At 39.6% G+C, this 25,364-nt stretch overlaps 1 protein-coding gene across 1 annotated transcript in view; it reads right to left on the bottom strand.

The window, feature by feature from the left end:
* The window catches only part of SLC9A7 (solute carrier family 9 member A7), a 75,366-nt gene that overhangs the window by 12,325 nt on the left and 37,677 nt on the right, over nucleotides 1–25,364 (bottom strand). Inside the window, exons 8-16 of the mRNA XM_031596172.2 lie at nucleotides 21,511–21,616; nucleotides 21,070–21,158; nucleotides 20,842–20,955; nucleotides 18,427–18,538; nucleotides 17,677–17,830; nucleotides 11,382–11,441; nucleotides 6,919–6,982; nucleotides 4,233–4,315; nucleotides 755–860 (exon numbers count right to left, since the gene is read on the bottom strand). Coding sequence (XP_031452032.2) covers nucleotides 755–860; nucleotides 4,233–4,315; nucleotides 6,919–6,982; nucleotides 11,382–11,441; nucleotides 17,677–17,830; nucleotides 18,427–18,538; nucleotides 20,842–20,955; nucleotides 21,070–21,158; nucleotides 21,511–21,616 — 888 coding nt within the window. The remainder of the gene's footprint in view (nucleotides 1–754; nucleotides 861–4,232; nucleotides 4,316–6,918; nucleotides 6,983–11,381; nucleotides 11,442–17,676; nucleotides 17,831–18,426; nucleotides 18,539–20,841; nucleotides 20,956–21,069; nucleotides 21,159–21,510; nucleotides 21,617–25,364) is intronic.

Raw genomic sequence — 25,364 nt, 5'->3', positions numbered from 1 at the left:
ACTTTCTAGGAAAATAAGAATAGAATTCTGGCCCAAATAAAAGAATCTGGCTATGCTACTTGAACATAGCAAATATGTGACCGTTCTGGAGAACATGCAATTCAGAGCATTCACCCAGTACAAAGACTGTATTTACAAATCAGTTCATAGAAAGTTGTAAGATTTTAGAAGCATTTCACAGATAGGAAGGACATGTATCAGAATCTTGCAAGAGTAACAGGAGAAAGCAGCATTAATTATTGCAAGGCATGGCCACACAGCTAGTATGCTGACCTGTTAGACTGAGATAAGTAACTGATAAACAGTTTCTGAAATGTCATCTTAAATTTCACTGTGGAAACAATGAAGGGATGTAGGGATGTCCTACCAGATTTCCTTCTGGCATGGATAAATATGTCAATGTCATTTCTCAAGGAGAAATATCTTAGCAACAGGAAAGGAATCTTATTCAAAAGTGTCAAGAAGGGACAAAACATGTTGAAGTTATTCGTGAACAACTAATTTACTAATTAGATCTATAATTTTTCAATATCCTTAAATATCATTAAATGGTATTTGAACAATAACAGCATCTCTGATTTCCTCTAACAGAAGTTGTTGCCTCAGGTTGACTATCTTCACTCTTTTCTGCCTAGGACACAGCAGCAGTTACTTACAATAAATATATCTTACCACCTTTGCCCAAGTAAATAAGTTGCTGAAATCATATACATAAAGAAAACAAAACACAGAAGTATTGAGATATTTTACTTACATCATAAACCTGGGGACTTGTCAGGCAGCGGGCTATGAGGCCACACCAGCTGGGCAGAGTTGTGGTCAATGGAGGGCCACTGTGAGTGAGAATTGGCTTTAAATAACTTAGAATAGTTAAGGAAAACAGATTCAGTGCTTGAAAACCACTACAGAAAACAAAAAGACAGTTTCTACATAAATATAGTTCTGCTTTTGATTGACATGTTGCTCAATAATTACATATAACATCCACTAAACAAATAAATGAAAAGCATCTCCCCTCTTCAGCCCCATGTACCCTTGATCCTTCTAAGGGTGGTTTCTTTATCCACATGCTTTCTGCAAAGAGAATTAACTAAATTATGGAAGCTTCATATAGTTGCAACATTTCCAGCTTTTGGGCTTGAGTCAAATGGAGCAAGCAGGTACATGTGCTTTAATGTTAACGTGTTGCTGCTCTACAGGTGGGAGCAGTTTCATGGCTGCAAAACAGAGGTAGCAAGGTGGTATACCTGCAAGACTCAACACAGGCAAGTAACAAAATGCTATGTACCCAATATCCTCAAGAGAATACAGTCACCTCATTTGTCCACTCTCGGCTGAGCAGTGAGCCACAGAGGTGTGACCATAGATCTCCGCAGTCTGGACAAAGCCTAAGGAGACCTAAAGGAAAGAGCTCTCAAAGAAATTATTAATCTTATCTTTCGAAATTCAAGCATGACTTAGAATGGCTCAGTTCACACATGAAGTGTTTTGGACATCAGAACACCCAAAAGATTACAGCAGTTACTCTGGTTCAAAAACATCATTTCTGTGCACACATATACCACAGGCCCTCAAAAAGGCAGGGGGAAGACTGTATGGCCATAATCACACAACACAGCATGGAACGAAAGCATCTGCCCAGGCAATGCTGCCAAGATGACAGTGGGCATGGGAAAGACCCCAGGTAAATCCATGTTTGTTCATTCTATTACTTCAGACTGATGATATCCCCAAATAATAACAATTAAAAAAGAAAAAAATGTCCCTGCTACAGAGCAGCATATTGATCTTGCCTGGTACAAGAACAGAGCTGGGGGAGAACACCAATACATCCAACACTGTCAGAAATCAGGACCACAATTCTTCGTTTTCCTCCTAACATCAGTTTGACTATATTAAATATAAGCACGTTGCAGGTATTCTAGCTACTTTAAGCCTCTACATACAGAAAAATCAAGTCCATTTGTGAATTAGTACCGTTTCCCTGATTCTAACTCAGCAGAGGAGAGCGTTTAAGAAGAAAAAAAGAGTAGGCGAAAAAAGACAGACTGTTTAAACAGAGGTATCTCTCCTCTTCAGCAGAGCCTGGCACAGTGCATTTACTGGAACACATCATGGTATGATTATGCCACAGCAGTTAGGCTTCCTCCTCCCCTCCCCAACAAGCGTGGCAACACCCAGTCCTGGAAATAAAAACTCTTCCCCAGCCCTTATGTAACCTACTGGCCTATGTGTTTCCCCATGGCAGAGAGGCCAGCAGTAAGTCTACCACAAAAAAGCAAACCCATTAAGAGACACCTGGTATTTCTTCAGAGTTGCTGTTTCTTTCTCATTTAACAGTTGTGGCTGAACCCAGAGCACAGCCCACAACACTGAATGAACTCCACGTTCCAGAGGCGTGAAGATCCCAGTTACTCATCTGCACAGCGCTCTGCATACAACAGCCAGCATTAGCACGCTGCCAAATGCATCTTATTCACATCTTTTTCAAGTTGAATTCCCCTGTGAAGAGCAAATCTTGAGACAATCTGCCTTTTTACTCATAAATCATGTGAATGCATAAGCAAAGAAAAATATTTTGACATTTAGATGTAGGTAGGGGTAACAATTCTACAGATCATCCATCCCCTTAACGTGCAACTTAAATGCAGCAGATGTTTATCTGAATGCTTCCTCACAACAGAAGCAGCACAATTTTACTGAAGATACAGCTCTGCCTCTGGATGTCATTTTTGTCAGCCTGAAGTTCACAGAAAGCTTCCTTAATGATTGCTAGTTGCCACTGAGAAAGCAAATGTATTATGTATCCTTAAAGTTTGTGTGGAACACCTAATTAAACTGTAATTTTCACTTAGCTCTCCCCCCTTACTGTGGCTGCTGAAGGGAAGTCAGTATTATCAACTACTCCTGTTATTCATAAGGCACACCCCTTTGTAAAGGGCAGGGGGAAAGGAGAGCTTGCTTCCTTCAGGGCGGGGGGAATGGCAATCAGTGACAGCCAGGTCCTTCCTGATCTTAGCACCCAAATTGTTTTTTTTTGTTTTGATTTAAATAAAAGCATGGTATTAGTACAAAAATTGACCTAGATACAGCTGAACATTAGTCACTACATTCAAAGGGATTGCTTGAAATGACTAACATTTATGAATATTTAAACTAGTACATGCACACTTCTGAGCTCTGTCCCTTCAGCAGCATATGAAAGTACTGATGACAAATAGATTTTACCCTGAAGAGCTATTAGGATTAAATGCTTCCAACAATATTCCTTGGTTGGCTGATCTTGATGTACAAGGCATGGAAGGAAGCTACTGTGCTCCAAGCAGGCCAGCAATACCCAACCAACAGACAACACCCTGGACCGTACAGCCACTTCTCAGATGGAAGCTGCAACAAGATCAAGACCCTATCACAGGCATCTAGGTACCATTAGCTGCCTTAGATTACAAGGAATCAAGTACTGAAACATCTAAGTTCTTGGGTAAAGTGACTTGGCAAGGCCAAAAGAACTTCCCTGTTTCTTAATCAGTGAATGTGAGCATTTGCAGAAGGACACCTGTATAAACTCATTAAGAACACACTAAGTAGTTAAAAAAAAGAAAACAAAACCAAAAAACCACAAGCACGAAGGACAGGACAGCTGCATGAAAATTGCTGTGAAGTTTAAACAAGGCACAATGACAGCTTCAGAGAGGTAGTACAGTACAATACAGACACAAAAGGACACTCTGCATTAACACTCATAGGAAGTTCTGGATATACTGAAGGAAATAAGCTGGATCACACGTATATTTTTAGTGCCAGAACTTCCCATACCAGGGTTCACATCACAAAAGCAGGTGGCTGTTCACCAGTGAATTGTGTGTAAGATATGCACAATGTGCTAGAAAACTAGTTTGTGCTCTGAACATCAGCAGATTAATAGAACAAATCAGAGGATCTGAAATACTTAATTGTCTGTTTCACTGCTTACGCAGGACTTCAACTCACAAAATTGACTTTTTTTTTTTGGCCATTTGGCAAGTTTGGCATATCAAGCACTAAATGGAAAGGTCTGCTTTCCAAGTCAACAAGCTGAAGTATCAGTCTTGTGTCTTAAACCTGTCAAATACTTGATCTTTGTCATATCTGACTCTCTTAAGTGCCTAAGTCTACATATGGGTACACAGCAAGGACAAAAAACATCTGAATACTCCATGTCCTGAAGAAATAGTGTTTTTTCAGAAGGATACTTATGGTCAAAGCTGTACCACAGCCTGAAGAGCCACGCACTTTCCTGCTTTGTTCTGTTCCTTCTTTCCGAATCTGGACCATCCTAGAAATAAAATAAAAGCATACTCAGTATTTCAGGAGAAAAACAGTTTTTTGGTGATTCTATGATTCTATGATAAATTATACACTCCAGTCATTCACATTATAACGTCCCGTGCAACAAAGCCGAAATATTTCAATATGGTATGTAGACTATAGAAGATTATTATTTAGAGACTTGCTTGTACTGAGGTTACTTTCTGTAGAAAAAAACCCTCATATGATCATGCAGAGAACAAGCAGGTCCTCAAATTACCTTAATAATGTAACTTGGTGGCAAGGACCTTAAGCCTTAATGCTCATCACATAGTTAATGCAGTAACAAGGAAGAAAAAAAGTCCAAAACTGATAAATAAGCCTCTCTGCTATCCTGATCCTACTTGCCAAATAAATGAACTAGGACAGTGCAGACTGTTCATTACTCAGTTGGTCTTCTTAACTCAAGGAGTATGTCATGTACTTTCCCTTAAGCCTACTGCTTCCTTGGAAAAATAAGAGAATTTAGCATGCTATTTAAACTTCTGCAGAACCAATAAAATACATCCCTCTTAAAAGAATTACACTTAACAGGGAATATATAATAAAATCACAATTGAGGAAGCTTATAATGCAAACTTCCTAAGTGCTATATCACACCAGCTCTCAGAAGTGCTAAGTATTAAAATACAGTCCCCTCACTAGCTATGCAGCAAGTCCTCACACCAGCTGGGCTACAGCTGCATTTGTTTTTACTTTTGTTACATTTTTTTTGGCCAGAGACCAAAGTCAAGCCCAGGGAAACAGATGATGTGAGAACGCCTTGCATGAATCATCTTCCAAACTGCTAGAAAAGAACAGGACGGAGTTGTCTTGGAGTACTCCTCATCTAGGAAAGAAAACAAAAAAAAACCAAACCCCTCTTCCCTCCACCCCCCCAAAAAAAAAAAATCACAACACCCTATGATTCATTCACCAAGAGTTAAACCTTTGTTGAAACTCATTACCTCCCCAACCCAAACAATATATTTTCTTTAACTGTGACTTGCTGCCAATTCTGGTCTTGCGAAAGCCAGAGGAATCCAAAGGGAACTGACTAATGGACTCCATTAGGAATGCAATGCACAGCTAAAGAGGGAAACAAATGGATAAGTGCTTTATGTTTACATGGGAAAAAAGCAAGCAAGTTATTTCCACACAGACACTGAATGAGAACAGAATAAATACCCATGTTCCGGCTGTAGCTGTTTCCTGTTAAAGCAATTCCACTGATACTGACAAGCAGAGTCTGAAAGCCATCATACCACAATACCACTTCCTAACCTTGGTTTTATGCCATAACTGTGGCCTTCATTGTAAATGGCATTTTGAGGCCCAGCCTTCTGGTCACTTCCAGGCATAAAATCTATAGAATATACATGCAATCTACAGGAATCTATCGTGTTGGACTCCGTCTTCCACAAAGAACACAGAGATGCCTAATTTACTTTCTGTAATGAAAGAGATGCTTCCTGAGCAGGTAAATATCTGTACAATCTGTGACAAAAAGGAAAAACAGATGCAAAATCCCACACAAAGTTGGAGACTGCTAATAAGAAAACCGATCCCAAATGCAGCAAGTATCTCACACACGTATCAGTGGCCAGTCTGAACACCAGCATCACACAATCCAGGGTTTACAAAGCAAAGTTCACATGCTTGCTCCCTATGCATCCTCTGGATCCAGTCATCTACATTTCCTGCCATTCAAATTCATTTTCCTCTTGCTGGCTCCTGCATAAGCAACCAGTTGTGCTACTGAACAATTAGTGTCACTGCAGTAGTATACTGTCTGGGAGAGTGTAAATTAAGGTCTGGACAGAAGAACATGTGATGGAGAGTTGCTTGTACAGAGGAAGCTCCCAGTTAAACCTCAGGAAGTGTTTTCTTTTCAGACCTTACACTCCTGTGAACTCAGTCAATTTACAAACAAGGTAAACTGAACAATGTCCTTCCAGTAGTCTTGTTTACACACAATGTATTGTAGGTGATAAAGCAACTCTTTGATTGTTACTGATGCATAGAATGCTGCACTAGAGATTCACTGAAAGTCTGCTGAAGATAAGCGACATCTTTTCAACGCTCCTTTTGCCTCAAGGATGGTAGGCAATAGAAGCAAGATCCAACTGGGTTCCAGTACATTATGCTAGAGTTGAAGTCTGCTTGAGAATCTTTGATTCTAAGCAAGAGTCCAAGGGCTAAAATTTATTAGCAACTATGGGACAGAAGCAAAAGGATTATCTGAGTCAGTTTAAGGGGAGACCATTTATGCTGCACAATGCTAAAAGCGTGCATTTGGCTGGAGGAGGAGGAAAGCACTTTGTTATAAAAGGAGCATATTAGTATATCTGGGGAGAAGTTTAAGGCTTTACACATACATACAAAAATTTGAAAAGCAGGGAGACATCGCAGTGTTACACCTAACGACACAACCGTTTTGGTGGGCATTATTTGAATGTTATAAAGTAACATGCATAACTGATTTGCCAGCTACGAGAGAAAGGTCTCATCCATGCACGTAGCTTCTACAGTTCATCATCTCAGTTATAAAATAAGGATCAGCCTAATAGAGAAGTTATATTAATTACTTACTCCTTGTAAGACTTGGAAGTTGTCATTAGTAGGTGGAGGGTCCTGATCAGGGTCAACCCCAACCCTACAGAAACATTAGGAAAACAAAGCAAGTGGTGTTACTGAGGATTGAAAATGCTGTAAGTTTGGCAGAATGCATTTTAAAAGCACCTTAAGCATCCAGCAAAGCTGCATTCAGAGAGATTATGAGAATAGTTTGAAGAAGAGCTGCTCATTATTCCCGTGCAGTCAAACAGCTAAACAAGATGCTTCTTCACACAAGCAGAAACTACCTGAAGGTAACAGCTTTAACTCTACCTCAGCACCAGCTTTAACCGCTTACCTTTGTTGTCAATTCTTCCAGGATATTTGCAAATACCACTTTTGGTATAAAAGATGAAATGCGTGTGATATCTTCTTCAGTGGAGAAGATTCCTCATGTCCAATAGCAGAAAATCACAGACTAAGGAAAAGTCCAGTCTAAATATTTGGCACACAAGTAACTCAACTGCCCAATGGGCCTGACAATGGCTCAAAAATACCATTAAGAAAACAAATGAAACACATAAAGTCCCTTTTTTTTTTTTAAGGCACTAACAGTGTAAAGTGTCAAAAATACTTTACGAAGATCCATGTTTATTTGATGCAAGTTTCATTCACCTAACACAAAACTGTCAGAATGGATTATCAATGGTCTGCATAGTCCAGCCACTCACCCAAGGGAGGGTCAGTATGATAAGACTGTGGATGACTATAGAAGAGTATATCAATAAGAAACTACTACTTTTTGCACTGTTATTGGGCATTTTACTACCAAACTATCCTTTCGCCTGGCTCTCTTACCCAGGACAGGAATTTAATATGATCCTTGTTTTCTTTCCCAGTCTATTCTTAAGACTTGAGTTGTCCAGCCTCAAATCCTCATAATCTTTTAATCTCTGGAAGTCTAAATTCCACAAGGAAGTACAACCTCACATGTAAGGGAAGACTGCTAGTGTCAAACGCTTTGTGTTTCAGTGCTGTGACATAGCATAAAGACTGGAGAAGGAAGCATTTAGTAACAAAACCATTGTGTGAAATGGCTCACGTTAATTTCCCCAGTTATAGAAGAAACTGAGCTGATTTAGTATAATTTGTTACCTAGACTTTGTGTACGCTTTTTCTAGCCATACTGCCTATGGAATCTCCCTTCTGAAACAGTAACCAGAAACCAACACAACATTGCAGGTCCATCCAGGGGATGTATGCTCATGTAAGGCAATCAATGATCCAGACATGCTTTACTTTCAGACAGAGATTGCGCTGATTAAAGTAAAAAGGAATACCCTTGAATAGTTTCAGGGCAGAACTCTATAAAAGAAAAGTAGGCATTGAAGTAAATGTTTAACTTATCCTTGTGGACTCAAGGCCAATCCAAAGCCTAATTCAACAGTGTAGTTCAGGGAAAATCCAGAAGGCAGCTCTAAGACAACTGCAGATACCTCACATTGAGCTTGTGCTGACTGGGTCCTTGGCTTGGATTTTTCCTGAGTCTCTCATGTCTCCTCATCCCTTTGTTTTTCCTTTCATAGCAAGAAACAAGAGCATCATGTACTGGACAGACTGGGAACCAGACTGTAACATGTGCCAGAATGAAATGCCACACTAAAGATCCCTGCAAGGTTACAAGAGCTTACACATTACTGCTTAGGCCATTGCTAAGCAGTGAAGACAGGATAAGAAGGGCTTTCTGCAGACAAAACTAGTTACCTCACCCAACATCAGGAAATGAGTTCAGTACGGCAACATGTGAGACTGACCATTCCTTCATAAAAACACATAATAATAATAAAGATTTGTGGCTTTTCTAGTTCCAACTGCACATCATCAGGGAGGTCCAATGCACTACAAACAACCACCAGACTGGAGTTAGCCATGCAGCTGGCAATATGAACTGAGTCCACAAAACTTGTTCTAGAAGATGAACGTAGCTTGCATTCCCAAAATAATTTTAACTTGCTTCTACCCATTCACTTCATGTTATATAAAAGCATAAACAATCATCTCAGCTTCTATACGACTAATAAAGTTGTGCCTTTGATTTTGGAGATTTTTAGTTTCCCTGAGACAGTGGAAAGGGGCTGAGAAGACAACCAAAGCAAGATGACCATACTATTCAGGGAAAAGTAGATCACAGGGCAGGTGTTTGGGTTCACCGGCTTCTTGAAGAGGATGATCCCTTTATATATTAAAACATTTCCCGTTTCAGAGAAGGAAAAACAAAAAAACAAACAAAAACACTACAGAAGTTTCTTTCAAAATTGAAATAACATGTGGACAGATTCATCTTTTTAATGGTTTTCAAAATTATTCTTCAGGGTAACATATTTTGAATTTCTCTAATGAATTCTTTTTATAGCCACTTTCTCCCCTCCCTTAACTTCATGTTTCAAAGCTTGTCCCTCAGTTCACAGATTAACACAAAATACAATACTATTTTGAATTCCCACAACTACTTTCACTAGAGTACAGTATCTTTCACCAGAGTGAAATGTATAGAAAGCATTTATTATTCAAAGCAAGTCCATCTGGTCAAGTTTCACCATATATACACATAGCTCTCCTGACAAGCACTGTTTTTGTAGACCCTGCACCCCCAATTTCTAAGACAGTCTCATTTTTATTACCTGAAACAGAACAACACAGGAAGAGTCAGGTATCCCCTCAAGCTCCTTTACAAGGAAGAGAGGCTCAGAGAACATTTAGTTACCTGACTCTTAATTGCTTTCATAACTGAAAGTACAAGGAAAGCTGGCATATGCATGGATAGCTATTATCTTAATTCTTTTCTCATTGTTAAAAGAAAAAAAAAAGAAAAACACTTTACATCCTGAAGTACATTTAAAAAGCTTCCTATAACTTAAATGTGCTATAAAAGCCAAAAGACAGTTTTTCATTTATCTAAACAATCTTCACATTTAGAAAAATTGTTACTGTGTTGGCTTACGCAAATTCCCTTTCAGAGATCAGAGGCACAGAGTAGGAAGTCTCACTACGGATTCTGGTGTTTTACTCAAACATTCCACAGCCCACGGGCACAGCATGGAGCAGATCTCCCCGTGCAGCCACAGAGGAGCCTGCAGGGCAGTGGTGGCTGAGGTCTGGAGGAGGGACAGCCTGTGGATACCCTGTGGAAAGGGGCCTGCATTGGGGCAGGAGGGCTGGGGGAGCTGCCGCCTGTGGGGACTCGTATGGGGCATTGCCTGAAGGGTGGGCCTTGAGGTATGGAGCTGTGTTTGGGGCACTACTGGGAATGCTGCAGCCCATGGGAATTCCATGGGATCAGCTCAGGGTGGATGGCATTGTAGGATGGACCCATGTGGAGCGGGGCCACAGTGATCACGGAGGGATGGAGCATTATGGGCTTGCAGCAGCCTCAAGAAGTATATTGGAACGCTCAAACACTACGGCTATGTACAATTCAGCAATCTAAGCAGCATGCTAGAAGATAGTTGATACAAACACGGAAACAAAAAATGTGGAAAGGAATAGTGGGGAAAAAAAAAAAAAAAAAAAAAACAGCTAAAACTACTTCAAGTTCTCCACTATGTCATTTTTTTAAAAGGTGGAAGAGTTTCGTTTGATATTTCAGCAGCCTTTCCAAGGCCTTACAAGACCTGGATGAGAAGTTACCAAAATATAACTATTACATCCTAGTATATGTAGTTGCAGTGACAGCCAGGAATGACCATAATAAATAGTACTTCTCACATTTGCTGTATGTGCTGCTTTAATGCTAACACAGTGCACCTCTGGTAAATTTAGCACTCAACAGAACTTTCACACGTGGCAGGCTATGTGAAAAATTTACTATTGCTCCACACCAAAAAGTGTGTGTGTTGTACATAGTGGCACATAAGGATGATAGAAATACACTCTACTTTGAGATATTTCCCTTTTTCCTGTCAGTTCTAGAGAAAACCAGCTGATTCTTTGTCATCTCCACTCAGCACCTTGCTACAAAGCAGTCTGACAACCTTTACTTTTGGAAAATACATTTCAAGGAGGCTGAGATAAATCATCTGCAGAAGTGCCCTCCTCTTGAACAGCTGTGTGTAGTAGCCCCAAAGAATGCCTAAAACTGTATATGTGATTAAGGATAACAAGATCACATCCATAGTTTTCTCAGCTTTCAAGCCTTCCCAGGCCAAAGACATTCGTTTTGTTTCATTAATTACCCATGAACGATAGCTAAAATTACTGGTAGGGTATTTTTTTTTTTGGTTGCTTGGTTGCTCATAAGGTTAAATACTTGATGCTTGATCCACACTCTCCCACAGTTCTCAAGAAGAAATCTAATTCAGAAGTGAGGAATATCTATGGCACTGCAAAAGAGGAGAAGCAGCAGTAGCATGCCATAGTATAGAAGAAGAGCACACAGTGTTACAAAGATAAAGGAAGGCAAGCACCAGGTTAATTTGGTATCAAGGAAAGCACGGTGTCACCTGAAATACAGCCAGCGGCTTTCACTCATCTCTTCCACCGATGGAACATGGTCACCAACTCTGGTACAGTACAAGAATGGAACGTGAGTAACAAAATGCTCATGAGATGACAGCTTTACAGAACTGCCTAGCAGAATAAAACAAAAACCCCTCCCCAAACAAAACAGACAAAATACAAAAATAAGGATGACAGAACAATGGCATAGTGACAAAAATCACAGAAATTAACAATAACAGCTCTTTTTGATGGAGATGTCCAATAACGTTCTTCATTTGTTCAGATTCAGGCTAGGGAAAACACCTGAATTCACGACAGGCTACACATTCATAACTTCTACACTGTAGAAATGATATTCGAGAGCTCTTAAGAGAAATGCTACAGGGAGACAAAGTTGATCAAAGACAATTCCCAGCACTTTGGACCCATGTATTTTCCAGAGGGGAGAAAGTAAGTAAAGAAAAAGTCACAACAGAAATCTATGCATATGCCACCACTTACTAGTTCTAGAGCAAATACTGGTAATACATACATAAAATACTCAACTGGCTTAACTAACAGTAAGCTAATAAAAATCCAAGATAATTAATCTTCAGTCACAGTAGAGCACTCTTACCACTTCTTTGTCGTTTTCTACTGTACTTAAGAACAAACAAACATAAACAAGTCAAAGCATGTTTTGTTTCTAGTATTTTCCAATATAAGTTCCTTAGCAATTCATGGTGTTGTTTCACCCCAACCCTCTCCAATTCTGCATGAAGGCATACAACATCAATTGTATATGACCTATATGAAATAAGAGCCCAGGTTACCACCAATCCACACAGGTCTTACTTCACAAAGAACAGGTATGCAGTTTGACTGCAGACTCGCATGTTTAAGAACCAAATATTTAAGGTCAAGCTTGTGCTACTACTGAAGGCATGCAGTAGTCTAACCCTTCAAAGCTAAGGCAAATGCCAGACTTGGGTTTTGGATCTTTAGTTCCCATGCCAACATACATTACAGGTCAGAGTACTCAGATTTTTAAATCCAGCACAGAGAAAGGTTTGCATATGTTGCAAAAGCTAAAATTAAAAACTGCCCACTAACTTCAATTCTATGACTTCTCTTAGCTGTACCTTTGCCAAGTCAGTATTACAGACATCTGGGAAAACATCAGTATGAGTGCAGCATTTTTGGAAAATTGTAGCTATTTTGGAAGAGATCAACTATTTTGTAGAAGGTGGCTGAGGAAGAAGGCAATTCCCATTCAGATATTTTAAATAATAAAAATAAAACCAAAGCTGATCACTCAAAAACTCTAGAACTGGATAAGCTGCTGCAGAAGTCAGCTTTAGGGAACCTTTGGGTATTACTTCACTTGACCTAACCAAGATAATGACTCCTGAAACTGCCTACGCAGGCTTGGCAGAGCTTGATCAGTTAAACTCGTGTTATCCCATTTGCTCTATATAGATCAACCCAGATCCTACAGAGTCTGGGTGTTCCTCACTCTTTTTCTCTCTGGTGAGAATAGCTGTGTTTCAGACCACAAGAACTGACATGCTTATATCCAAGCATCTAAAGGAGGAGGTAATCCTTCTCCTACTAGGGAAAAGTCTCACAGGGCTGGTCCAGCAAGGCTGGAGAACCGACAGCTCTATTGCACTCCCATTAAAAAAGATTCATGACTGATGACAAGAAATCAAAGAAAGCAGAATATGGAGAAGAGAATATAGAAAGAAGACTGGTTTAAACAGTACAGAAATACATGGCAAAAGGAAGGAGCTTACAACAGAGGGAAATGGACAATGCACATGCCCACCCTATAGAGGCAAAATAAAGCAGTTAGAAGGCAGGCTTAGAAAATGATAAACCAAATGAGGGATCTCAATTGTAGAAAAATGAAAATAGGCAGGAAAGCAGAAGGGTGCGATCTCTTATTGAACAATTCCTACCCCAAACACAGACACAGTACAAGGCTGGATTCCAGCATCACTTGTCATTGCAGCACACTGAAACACGGTGTTCAAGAAAGGCATTTTATCCAAAGCCTAATAGCTGGACCACCCCGGTCCAGATTCATCCAGACGCTGTCATCAAGCTGTTGGTTTCCCCTTCAACCCAGATAAGGTTATTAGGATCATTAACAACTATTTGAGACTATTTAGTTTTGTGGTTGTTTTTTTTTTTTTCTGTTGTTTGCTTATTTAAAGAGGAAAAAAAAAAAAAAAGATATCACTAGATAAAGAGCTCCTTGAAAGATTATATTTGCAAAGTCATGCAGAAAGCAGTAAATATCTAAGCTGACACTGTCCAGACAGCCTAAGTATATTAAATGGAAAGTTATAATCCTCATGTTTAAGATTCAGAAAAAGATGGTTTAATATAATTGAAATTAGTTCTTTAAAATACACAAATGTTTGAAGCAGCTTATGAAGGAGAAGCAGACATTAATCTATGAACTGCTTCACTCAGCAAGAACTAGGTCAAACCCCAACAAAAAAAAAAAAAAAAAAGGGAAATATTTTTCTATACAAACGCGATAAGTTCCCCTCTTCTTTCTCCTATAACAAATAAATGAAGCTGTACGTCAGCTACTTTTCAGAAAAGAGGAACTCTGCCAGTGGTTTTGATTTACAGAGCTAACTTACTGGAAATGTTAAAGCTTCACACAGGAAATTGTTTCTTTGCTTTAACCTCAAAGTAAGAGATTTTCATTTTTAATATTGAAGTAAGTTGTTTTAATTTCTATCAAAAAACATCTACTACTAAAAAAAAATCAGTTTATATTCACATACATGAAGATGTTCCATACCCAAGACAGCGCACAAATTCAAATAGAGATGATGTCATGGCTTTACACTGGATTCTGGTGTTAATTTTTAAACTCACCTGAAGTCAAGTGGCAGAAATAAAAAGCACCTGAAGATCCCATTATTTTTGCTTGGATTTTGCTGTCACAACCTCACTTTCCCCAACTAGTTAAGCAGCAAATGCCAGTGAAGCCTCCACTGCAAACAGCAGGTCCTTGGCTTGGTTGTACATTTAAACTTGACCACTGGAAATTGGTTATATACCTTATCCTTAAAATATAACTGCTCTTCTGATTACTTGAGATATTCAGAACAGAGCACAGCAAGGAACGTGGCATTTTTGTCTATTTTCACAGAATCATAGAATAGCTCAGTTTGGAGGGGACCTTGGGCACCAGCTCAGGCTTCTCAGGGCCCCATCCAACCTGGTCTTGAACAGCTCCAAGAATGGGTTAACCACAGTTTCTCTGGGCAGGCTGTGCAAGAGACTCACTACCTCCTGAGGAAATAACTTCTTCCTAACATCTAACCTTAATTTCCTCTTTTTTAGTTTAAAGCCATTCCCTTCTTGTCTTATCACTATTAGGCCATGTAAAAACTCAGTCCCCTTACTGCTTATAAGGCCCCTTTTGTACTTTACCAAAGCTTAGTTTTCACATTACCCTCTCCCTCTGACCTACTTTTCTTTTAATATATTTCACATCAAGTTGGAGAAGGGATCACCAGAAGAAAAGAACAAAGCATGCAACCCAACTGCAATTCAAACAATAGGCACATGCCTCCACCTGAACTACAGCAACTCCAGATCCTTGCATAACCACTGCCTCACACATGCACACAGCTACCTCCGCATGAACACGGTGGTACCAAGCCAGGCAGAAAGTCTGGGCTGGAGCCAGCTCTGTGCTACTGTTCTATTTAAATTGTGCAGGCTAATCTTACAGATCTCCTCATTTATGTCTTCCTTAACTCCCCAGAAACTGCTGTGAACTTCACACAAGAGATGGACTTTTAGGAGTCCGCACAAATCCCAGCATTTAAGTCCCACACACAAATGGTATTAGTTTCCTTTTTCTTTCCATTTACTTGCTCTAGGAAACAATGAATCTTCTATCTTTTTATCTCTCTTCTGCTAAACAATCCTATACAGGAGCACTACTTATTTCCAGCCTCTGGCACTGTTATCTTACGGTAAGTGCCAGAGCTGAGAAAGCATCCAAAGGAAGCGCTGTCTCAGCACTACACGGTGCAGCTGTGTGAGGCACTGGGAAAGAAGAGCACCTTCATCTCCTCCTGCCAACCTCACCCACCGGGGGGAAGTGATGGAAAAGCAGCACACGTCTAAAAATTCAGCTGGAAAGTAATCTGTCGCTTCTCTGCATATGAAAAGTGAGGCGGGACTTCGTGCTTTCCCACAGAAAGGACTTTGTCACAACGGAGTATACCAGACCCAAGTTTCTAATTCTTCATCAGCTGCACACGGCTGCCACCTTCTGGCACGAATTTGAGGTCATCCCTAAGAAATGCAGCTTCAGTGACTAACACCACAGTCTTCAGGGCAGCTGCAGGTAGACCCAAGCAGTTCTCTGCAATACTTCTTTCTTATGTGGAGTTCCCCTGCTGACACTATATCCTTCTCTTCATAGGAAAACTAAGCATTTATTTTCTGCCAAGCATGTCAAACAAGTGATGATTAAAATAATTACTTAAATGTGGTTAACATTTTTAAAAGCTAAACACTCCAGCCCATGGTTCAGCCAACTGTCTGTTGGCAGCTGCTCCTCCAGGAAGGGAGGCTCCTTGAGCCCAATTCAAGCTTGGTAGACTGCAAAAGTTTTTTTTTTTTAACCTATCTATGGCTTTCAAAAACTCATCTCCTGCTTTTTTGTATCCCACGCCTCAGAAAACTTCTCTACACTGCTGGTCAAGCAGATACCATCTGCCTGACTTGCTGTAATTAGTATGGGGTTTCCTTACATACCACTATTAGCCAGAAATCTGCTTCCATTTCCAGAGGTGCCTAATGGAAAGCTGCACGTGGTACCTACTCCAGGCATCTTGGCAGAATCACTAAACAGTTTTCATATGGAAAGAGACACCAGTCAGGCTGAGCTTAGAAGTATCACTAATGGTCAAATGATACCACACCAAAAATGACTCAGGAGCAGTGGAATTGTTTTGCTGTTGATCTCAAGACCAGGTATTGCACATGCTGTTGCTAGTGGTATGATCTTTGGTGACCCTGACTACATGGAAGTGATACCTCTTCCTGGAGTGCTAGCTAAACATCTGGAAATCGCATTTAAAGGACAAAAATGGATTTGTTTGGCACAAAAATATAAAAGGAAACCAGGATTACCAGTGTCTGCTGCTAGACAGAGCTGAGATATTGTAAATCACTGTTGTAATTTCTCAGGCTGAAAGCATCTGACATTGAATGCAGCTGTCTTCCTGGCACAGAACTGTTCAACTCTGCCAAATACATATCCTTAATGACAGGTTGTCAGGCAGTCTGACATATCACAGTTTTTAGTAAGCTCATCCCATTAACTTCAAAACTTGCTGTTGACATTATTGTATCAGATAGTTTGGCTTCAGCTGCCTTCAAACTCATTTCTGGGAGTCCTATTCCATTCATACTTTTTTTTTCCCCAATCTAGAAAGCACCTGCTACCTATTACTACAAGTAGTTCACGGAAATTTTCCAAGAAGAGCAACAATCCTTGAAGATGGGTAGTACTTCCTAAGACAGAAACTGTTTTTTACCTAAGATTGTTTTTCCCTGTTCTAGCACAATACAACAGTAGACATTCTGGTTAGCATAACTAGGCTCCACCATACTTCCCTCCCTACACTAACTACTAAAGCTTTCAGATTGCCAACAGAAGTTGTCCTTAAGAATTGAATCATGATTCTTTAGGGCTTCTGTTGATAAGCAGTCTCAAACACAAAAGTACTTGCAGCCCTAAAGTACTAAGTATTGACCAGAATTTACAGACACGTGACTATAATTGTGTTGTCTCATTTCCATAGATCACCTCAAAACAGAGGAAACACTCAGAGAAGCAGGTTCCCATCTATCTCCATTGTTCAGCAGTGTTAATTTTGTTCATATAAATGTTTAAAGTGCATTCAGTATAGCACTAAAATCTCTATCTAACTTGAAAAACAACACAACCATTACAGTAGGCAGAAGATGGGGAAATATAGGATGAGAAGTCAATATGGGAACAGATTGGCTAATACTTTCTTTCTTGTATCTAGCAATGCTATTCCCACATCCTACTAGGCTGACAAGGATCTATAAGCTTACTCAAAGACCACTAGGAGGCTTAGGCCAAATACCAGCAACATCTTGTACATTTTTCAGTTGTTTTGTTTTTGAACCAGCCTGCACTAACAATAGAAGGTTCTAAATACCTAGAGCACATCTAGCAAGCATCAAACAAGTTTACCACCTGAAAAGTGAAGTTTTTCTAGCATACAGGTACATACTGACCTGATGTTCAGCCATGACAGCATGGGAGTTGTGCCTCCACCAACAATCCACACAGTGAAGAAGACAATGAGGAGAGTTGTTGAGAACATCATCTGATGAGCATAGGTAGCAGTATCTCGTATGGCCAGAGCAAAGGCCATGGCTCCCCTGAGACCTATGTGAAAAAAAATGAAATAGAGCTTCTGAAGTGCAATCATGCCTTCATAACACAGCATCTTTCCTTGCTTTTCCAGACATATAGGCTTAAAGTGATAAGCAGAAAACAAGAGGTTCAGAGTACTCTCACAAGTGTTTTGACTCCCTCAGTTTCCTTGAGGAATTATGCCCTGGGATGACTTTGACTGTAACTTGCTGAATCCACAAGTGCTAAGGATTAAGTGTTTTCATAAGTTAATAGGAAAGAAATGTGGGAAAAAAAACAAGTTGTGGACAACAGCAAAATAAATTTTGGAAATCAAACAGCTCCCTGAATCTAAATGAAAATGCACACTTCTTCAACACTTGAATTGAAAATACTCTATTCCCAACATGAGGCGATCGTAAGCTGCCAGCAGCTGTCATTTCAAGATGTCACTCTTCTCAGACATTACACTTTCTACAAAAGTTGAAAGATATATGAAAGCATGCTACAGCTGCCAAGTCTTCTGTTAAGGAAACCTACATGTCTATAGAACTATCTCCTGCTTTTATAATCCACATCTTACGATTTAAAAAGAATTATTGCTTTACTAAACATTTTTGCTCTTTTACCTGAAAACATCATCATGTGTTGAAAATTCCAGCTGATCTTATGCCTTCTGCCCAGATTCAGCAAGAAGGAGAGGGGGTAGATGTGTGCAGCTCTGCCCAAAAAGATCGCAATCTGTTCACAGCTGAGGGTTAAGGATTTCACCTTCCCGGGATTTTAATACACTCTTGGGCACCTGGCTCTAACATGAAACTTCTGTTTTAATGAGAAATTCATGCAACGATATCAAGTGCCAGGCTATTCCTGTCTATATAGAACAGACTTTCACCAAACATGTGCAGAATGAACTCACTGCACCGAATGCAGACTATTATAACCATGTGTTTTTAATGAAGTTAAATTACATCTAGTACGAAGACTATCAGCTGTGCAAACAAAAACTTAAAATACCACATTTTAAGCAACTACCACCTCCAACATAAAATTGCATTTTAAACCAGCAGAAATGCAGCCCTAGCATAGAAAGAAAGTCAATATAAAAGACCAGCAAGTGTTTATTATCATTGCTCTTACAGGCAATGTGACCTACTGGTCAGTGGGCATTTAAGGGTTCAGAGAAATTACAAAGATGAATTAAAGAATAATCATCATTACTAGAGTGAGGTTCAAAAAGCTTTTAAAAAGTACTGCAGAAATTCATAACCATAAGTGAAAAGCTCCTGCACTCCTGCACTACAGATCCAATGAATAACCAGAAACCTGAAAAAATACTCCACCCATCTAAGAAACACTTTGGTACAAATTAGACCAGTAAGCTGAAATCCTATTACACAACAACACAATATTGTTTATTTACTGCTAGGATAACAACATTAGAAGAATGAAGCAGCTCTCTTATGGAAAACAAACAAAAGCATGAAAGAACTCAAGACTTATCTGGGTTGATGTTACACCTAAATACTGAAGTAAAACAATATAGTCTACCTCCATGGAGCTAAGATTTTGATCATTACTTCCACAAAAAGCTTCATGCAGTTATTGTAAGCAATTTCTACTGCAGTTCTTTTGAGCACTGCAGAAGTTGCCATCATGACCAACTCCTGTAGGAAGAATGAGTAGGATTTTGCTAACAACACTGAGGCCTTAGCTCTGCCTTTGCAGTCCAACCTTTCTCTTTCGACAGTAATGATGTTTACATATCCCCCCAGATCCCACACCATAAGGCATTAACTCAGTGGGGAAGGCAGCTGCTAAGGCAAAACATGGGTGCTAGTACCCTTCATCTTCCTCAAAATTAAAAAATAAAAATAAAAAAAAAGTTACACCAGAGGTAACAAAGGTTAAGTGTTGTAGTACAAAGAAATGTGAAAAATGCAATAAAAGTAGGTGGGCAGGAAGAGAACAGAACAGAAATTCTGAAGAGAAACAAGACTGATGGCATAGCTTGGGCAGAGGACAGATGGGTATAGCAAAAACAAAAAAAGTAACAACATTCAGCACACCAGACAACTATTTCATCCATGTCTTCAACCAGTGGTCACAGGGCTTTAGAACATTTGTTAATTCAGAAAAAATAGATGTGAGGATGTGGAACATTTTTTTCAGTGTTTCAGAAAAAAAGTAAACAATCAAAGAAAAATAAATATAAGTGCAATTAATCCTTAGAAGTAGTACAGATATGAGAGAGAGAGTAAGGTGGAGAAAAAATAAACATATTCTGGAATAGGGTGGTTTTATGTTTCCTTTTACTGGGTTTTATCCCCATGGCAAAGAGGCCTATTCCTGCAGTAGGCAGAGAGAAATCAAGACATGAACCTCTGTGTCCATCATTTCAATCATGCTTTTAATTACTCTGAATGTTCAAGCCTCCAGGAATACAGTGATGGAATAAGTATACAACATGTTTTGAAAGGGGGCAAGGGGAGAGAGGAATCTAGCAACTCCCAACTTATCTGAGGGAGACTACCACCAAAGTGCACGGTTCTGAGGCAGCTGAGAGCCAGGTAACAAGTCAGCCAGTGATGATGGGAACTGGATACCAGTTTGAACAAAAGTTTGAACACAACAGCATTGCAAGCACTGCTTGCCATCAACAGCGGAGGCACATATTTTTGTCTTCTCCACTGACAAAAGCAACAGGAACAATTTTTCTTTTGGATCAGACTGGTGAAAAAAATCAAGAAAAGTTTAGAAGTCAAAACCTTCTACCTCTACCTTGCTTGCCCTGACAACTTCTGTAATCTCTGTTGAATTTACATTATTTTTTGTACCGCTCAGGTGCAGAGCCAACAACTTTGTGGCAGATAAGTGTTAATTGAATATTTTCTTAGACTTCTTGTGCCTGCAAGACACAGGAACACTCTGGTCAACCACCATTTATTTGTTCAATGTCATTTATTTGATAAAGCTAAAACGCACCACCAGTCTACAGGCACACATGAAAATAGACAAGCCTCAAACAAACCGAAAAAGGATACAAAAGCTCCAATGATGAAAACTGGGCTGAATATGTGTTTCTGGAAAGTAAACAGTGCCAAACCCATGTAAGAAAAGATGAAGTTCTCAGCCAGGAAGTGCAATACCTCAAATAGCTAAGGAAAGAAGAAAAAAATTACATGTTAAAGGCCAAGCAATAAATGCGCTTTTCAAAATACCAGTACACAGCACTATAGCAATACACTGCACAAAAGGTGAAAGGATCTTGCCTGCTTAGTGCGACTTCTCGATTCAACTGACAAGTTATTGTACGTGTAATGTGCCTGAGTAATTCCACAGAACAGGACAGCCACTACACCTGTGAACAGAATTACATGTAAAAATCAGTCTGTTTACTATGCGAGCACAAGATATTTTCCCTTCTCAAGTCCTGTTAAGTTACCCCTAACCTTGAGATTTTATGAACCTCATTTTCAAACCAAGGACGGGGCTGGGCATGCTGGGACACAGATGCTTTTAAGCCAAATGAAAGCTGCTCTTAAGAGCTTTTACTGCACAGTGAGTACCACCCTCTATGGCATTGTACAGAACACAGAGAAGCTTTAAGTGCTAACATCATGTTTTCTCACAGGAAGGTTTAATGAGAAAGTGGATACGTGGCTAAGATGGGCAGGAGTTCTGTCTTAGTGTGCTCAAAGCCACCAACTCACCAGTAAATCCACAGGCTTCTGCTAGCAAGAAAGTGCTCCAAGACATTAAGAAGAAGAGAGCCGTTTCCAGCAGAGGGAAGCAGTGTAACTTGGTAAACTTCGTCACGTTAAGTCATTTGTTAAGGGATCACAAATAAAAGAAACTCACTGGTCCTTCTGCTTCTCTCTGTCTAATATTTACGAAAAGTGCTTTTATGTGCTAATAACCAATGCTAAAGATTTTTTTATTTTGATCGATTCCATCATGATATTAAGACAAACTTCAGAATTGAGGTCTCCCTTTCAAGTCATTAATTTTGGATACGTGTGCTGCACAGCTGCAGCGTAACTCACCTCTTTCAATTAATAGCTTATTCCATACCACATTTCCCTTCAAAGTACCAGCACGGAAAGAATAGATACTCAGTGTTCATTCAGATTGCTTTTTTTCCTCCCAGTATATTTTATTTTTAGATAATGATTTCCACACGCATACACACTGGTCACCTTTAGATAAGCCATAAAATGCATTTAGAAGTGTTTCATTTACAGGGTTGATCTCAAACACAGAAGCCCTGAGATGAAGCACATTTATCTGATTTTTTCCACTCAGATTTGTGGAGAAGTATTTTTCAGCAAGTTTGGATATTTCTGCACGTTTAAGGTAAAGCAGATCCTGCCTACAAGAAGATAGATTTCTTCTCCCTGTGTTGATACATCTTAGAGAAAACACCAGCTCAACCACAGCAAGCTCAGCATTTTTAATGGGAAGAAAAAACAAATTTATCTTCCAAATGAGAGAACTTGAATAATGTCAAACACACCGAATTAACAGCTCACGTAGGTAGCGAATACTGAAACAAGTTTCAGCTGCCTTAGATACAGCTCTCCACATACTTCAAAATTTTTGTTCCCATTTATGGGATTTTTTTTCCCCCTTCTCTCACTATTTTGGCAACAAGTAAACAGCACAACTTACTATACCTCAGGTGTCAATAGCTGTGCACAACTATACAAAGAGATAGAGAAAGAACTAGTGTGCTACAGGAGTGGTAGAGAAATCTCTGGTCCTTCTGAAGGCTGATGGCTAGCAGTCTTTGAAATCCAAGCAAGGCAACAGCAAGAGAACAACAGTATGGACACTTGGAACAGCAAGATGTAGCACTCTCCCTGTCCACAGGAAGGCAATCAGCACCTTGACAGAGACATCAGGGCTGCACCATCATCCACCACTCCTCTCCATGAATAATACAGCTGCATCCAGGGCTCTCTGCAGCATTACACAATCAAAGCTAATGGCAACATAGCTGCTTGGGGAGTCATGGTTCAGTACATTAAAAACAATGAGGAGTCCCACTTTCACAGGAAATTCACAGGCCCTGGGAGGTCTGCAGCTCACAGCACTCTTCGTGATTCTTGCAAGAAGCATTCAGTTGGCCCACAAGACTCAGTGGAAGCAGTCTCCCATGAGCTTTGTCACAGAATACGGTGTTCACAGCCACAAGTGATTAACACCAGAGGCAAACAGCTGGCAGCATTTCAGTGGTTAGCACAAAGCACTCCTGAGCCCGGCTACCTGCTCCCCACCCACACTACTGCTTCCTGTTGGCATTCTGCATGGCTCAGAGGAGGGAAGGGCTCTGAAGCACATATTCCAAATGCAACTTCAGACACAATCCTACTTTGCCAGAAGGCTGAACTCAAAACAAAAGCCCAAACCATGATCAAAAAATCCCCATGACTGCTGGCATTAAACAAAACATAAAACTCTGCATTTTCTAAACAGCTGTTACTCTCTGCATGGTCCTTTTCCTACATAATCCATCTCCCTGCCATTTTTGAAGAGATACAGTTACATTACATGGATCACTCTTACCTCCCAACAGACTTATTGTGTAATATCATACTTCTGAAGCAGCAACAACCACGTGAGCAGTACTTACAAACCATCTTCCACAGAAGACTTAGATAATCCCACTACAAACTTATCCCAGTGCCTGACTCAAAAGGAACTCATGTATTTCTTTAGCAACTAGACAGTCACGTCTGTTGCTCCATGGGAGAAGAAGAGGTTGAAGGTTGATCTCCTGAAGTCAGAAAAGGGGCCCCATTCGAAGTGAATCCTCATTTCCAGTCTTCTCTGGTAGCCTTGTGAATCAAACTCTATTTCTCTTGCCATTAGAGTGTAAGCAACATATCAAAGTAATTTACTAAATTCAAAATTAAGGCTTGTGGTCATCATTCTGGAGGAAGAGGAGGGTGAGAGAAAGGAAAAAAAAAATCACTTTATTTATTTTATTTTAATTGACCAAATTGAAGTACTACTTCAAAATAATTACTTGTTTTCCTAATTTGAACATTAAAGCAAAGAGTTTTCTTTCTTTATTCCTTAGACATGGCATTTTGGCTTCACTTCATTCCAGCCAGGCAGATTCTACAATTTAGAAAGAAAACACCAAAGTTATGCAATACTTTAAATGTTATTAAAAAAATAATAATAATAACCAAAGGCTTTGAGGCCAAGACAGTTTGCTGAAAGCCAGAACAAGTCTAAATATACTGTCTGCAATGCACTTGCAAAATAAGTCTATTTTCAAAGGACAGTGCATGACTGCATGGTATGTATGGTGATGTGTACTTCACAGCTATGACAGAGGTACAGAACACTGCTTGGGAGTAAGATTCTGTTAACTTCACTCATGACTGAAGTTACAGGTTCTAACTAGCAAAGAGTAAAATGCACATTTGCAGTTAGTTTCTACATTATTACACAGCATTAAGTAGTTTTCCAAAATAAAATAGTTAAAATTATATAATTAAGCAACAGTTCATGCATTTTTATGCATTTATTTTTAAACCAGAGGCTGTCTTGTGAACAGCATCCTTCCTTCTAGTCTCATAGCACCCTCCTGAGCAAAGCATTAAAAACAGCAAGAACCAATTGCTGCTTTAGAACATGATTTTACAAAATGAATCTGAAAGTGTTTCAGCTGCAATTAGAAGTTGCTCAGAAAGCCAAAACCACAGCAACAGCATTTGAGCAGCTAGACCTATAGGTGGCCAGTAGCTTAAAAGCCAGTCTAAGAATCATCATTTTGGGTCACATCGACTGCAGAACAGTGGAACTGGAAGACAAAACACAAAAGCATCATAGCACATATTCCTCCTTATATCTGAAAAGTTTTCATTATGCAGGATACAATCGGGCAAATCTGAGTGGTGTGCCTGTAACAAGATACAGCTGAGACACTACTGCTTAAGATAAAGAATCACTGGTTCATTATTATTGTACAAAATATCACATTTTACTCCTTCTAGGTCAGTTTTCAGACGTCTAGGGAGATCAAAGCAAGCTAGGACACATAGCAATGTTATTATCCTTCTTGGTCTAAAAGCAAAAAAAAATTGATTCTTTTCCCCTCCAGAAGAAGAACCACAAGCTTAAGGTTTACTGCCCTAGCCCAAAGCAAAACCCACACAGATTGCTCTCTGAGTGCTTCAGAGTTCTGATCAAACTAAATAAGTGTCAAGAGAGCAGGGCAGGTCATGCAAAGCACGCAATGTCATGATGTTAACTCTGACAGAGGTACAGTCTATTCCAAGCTGCATGACAGGAGGTTTTCAGCAAAGCATTTGAATGAAAAACACTCAGAAAAACCTCATGAGGGTAAAAAAAAAAAAAAAAAAAAAAGCTGTCAAGGATTCTGCTGAAGACAGAACAAAACACCAGTTATCTTTCAGTTACCTTAAAAATTGCTATTCATAATTACTAAAACTGAATTATAGGCCATCTATTTAGAGCCTCTTATTGACTTTAAACCTTTTGGCAACACATTGCATGCAGTAACGTCGTTAATACATCTGGTGATGCCACA

The sequence above is a fragment of the Phasianus colchicus genome, chromosome 1 (assembly GCF_987193195.1).
Source record: "Phasianus colchicus chromosome 1, bPhaCol1.hap1.1, whole genome shotgun sequence".
NCBI lineage: Eukaryota > Metazoa > Chordata > Aves > Galliformes > Phasianidae > Phasianus > Phasianus colchicus.
The sequence above is the reverse complement of the archived record's forward strand: the minus strand, read 5'-3'. Positions and strand labels throughout refer to the sequence as shown.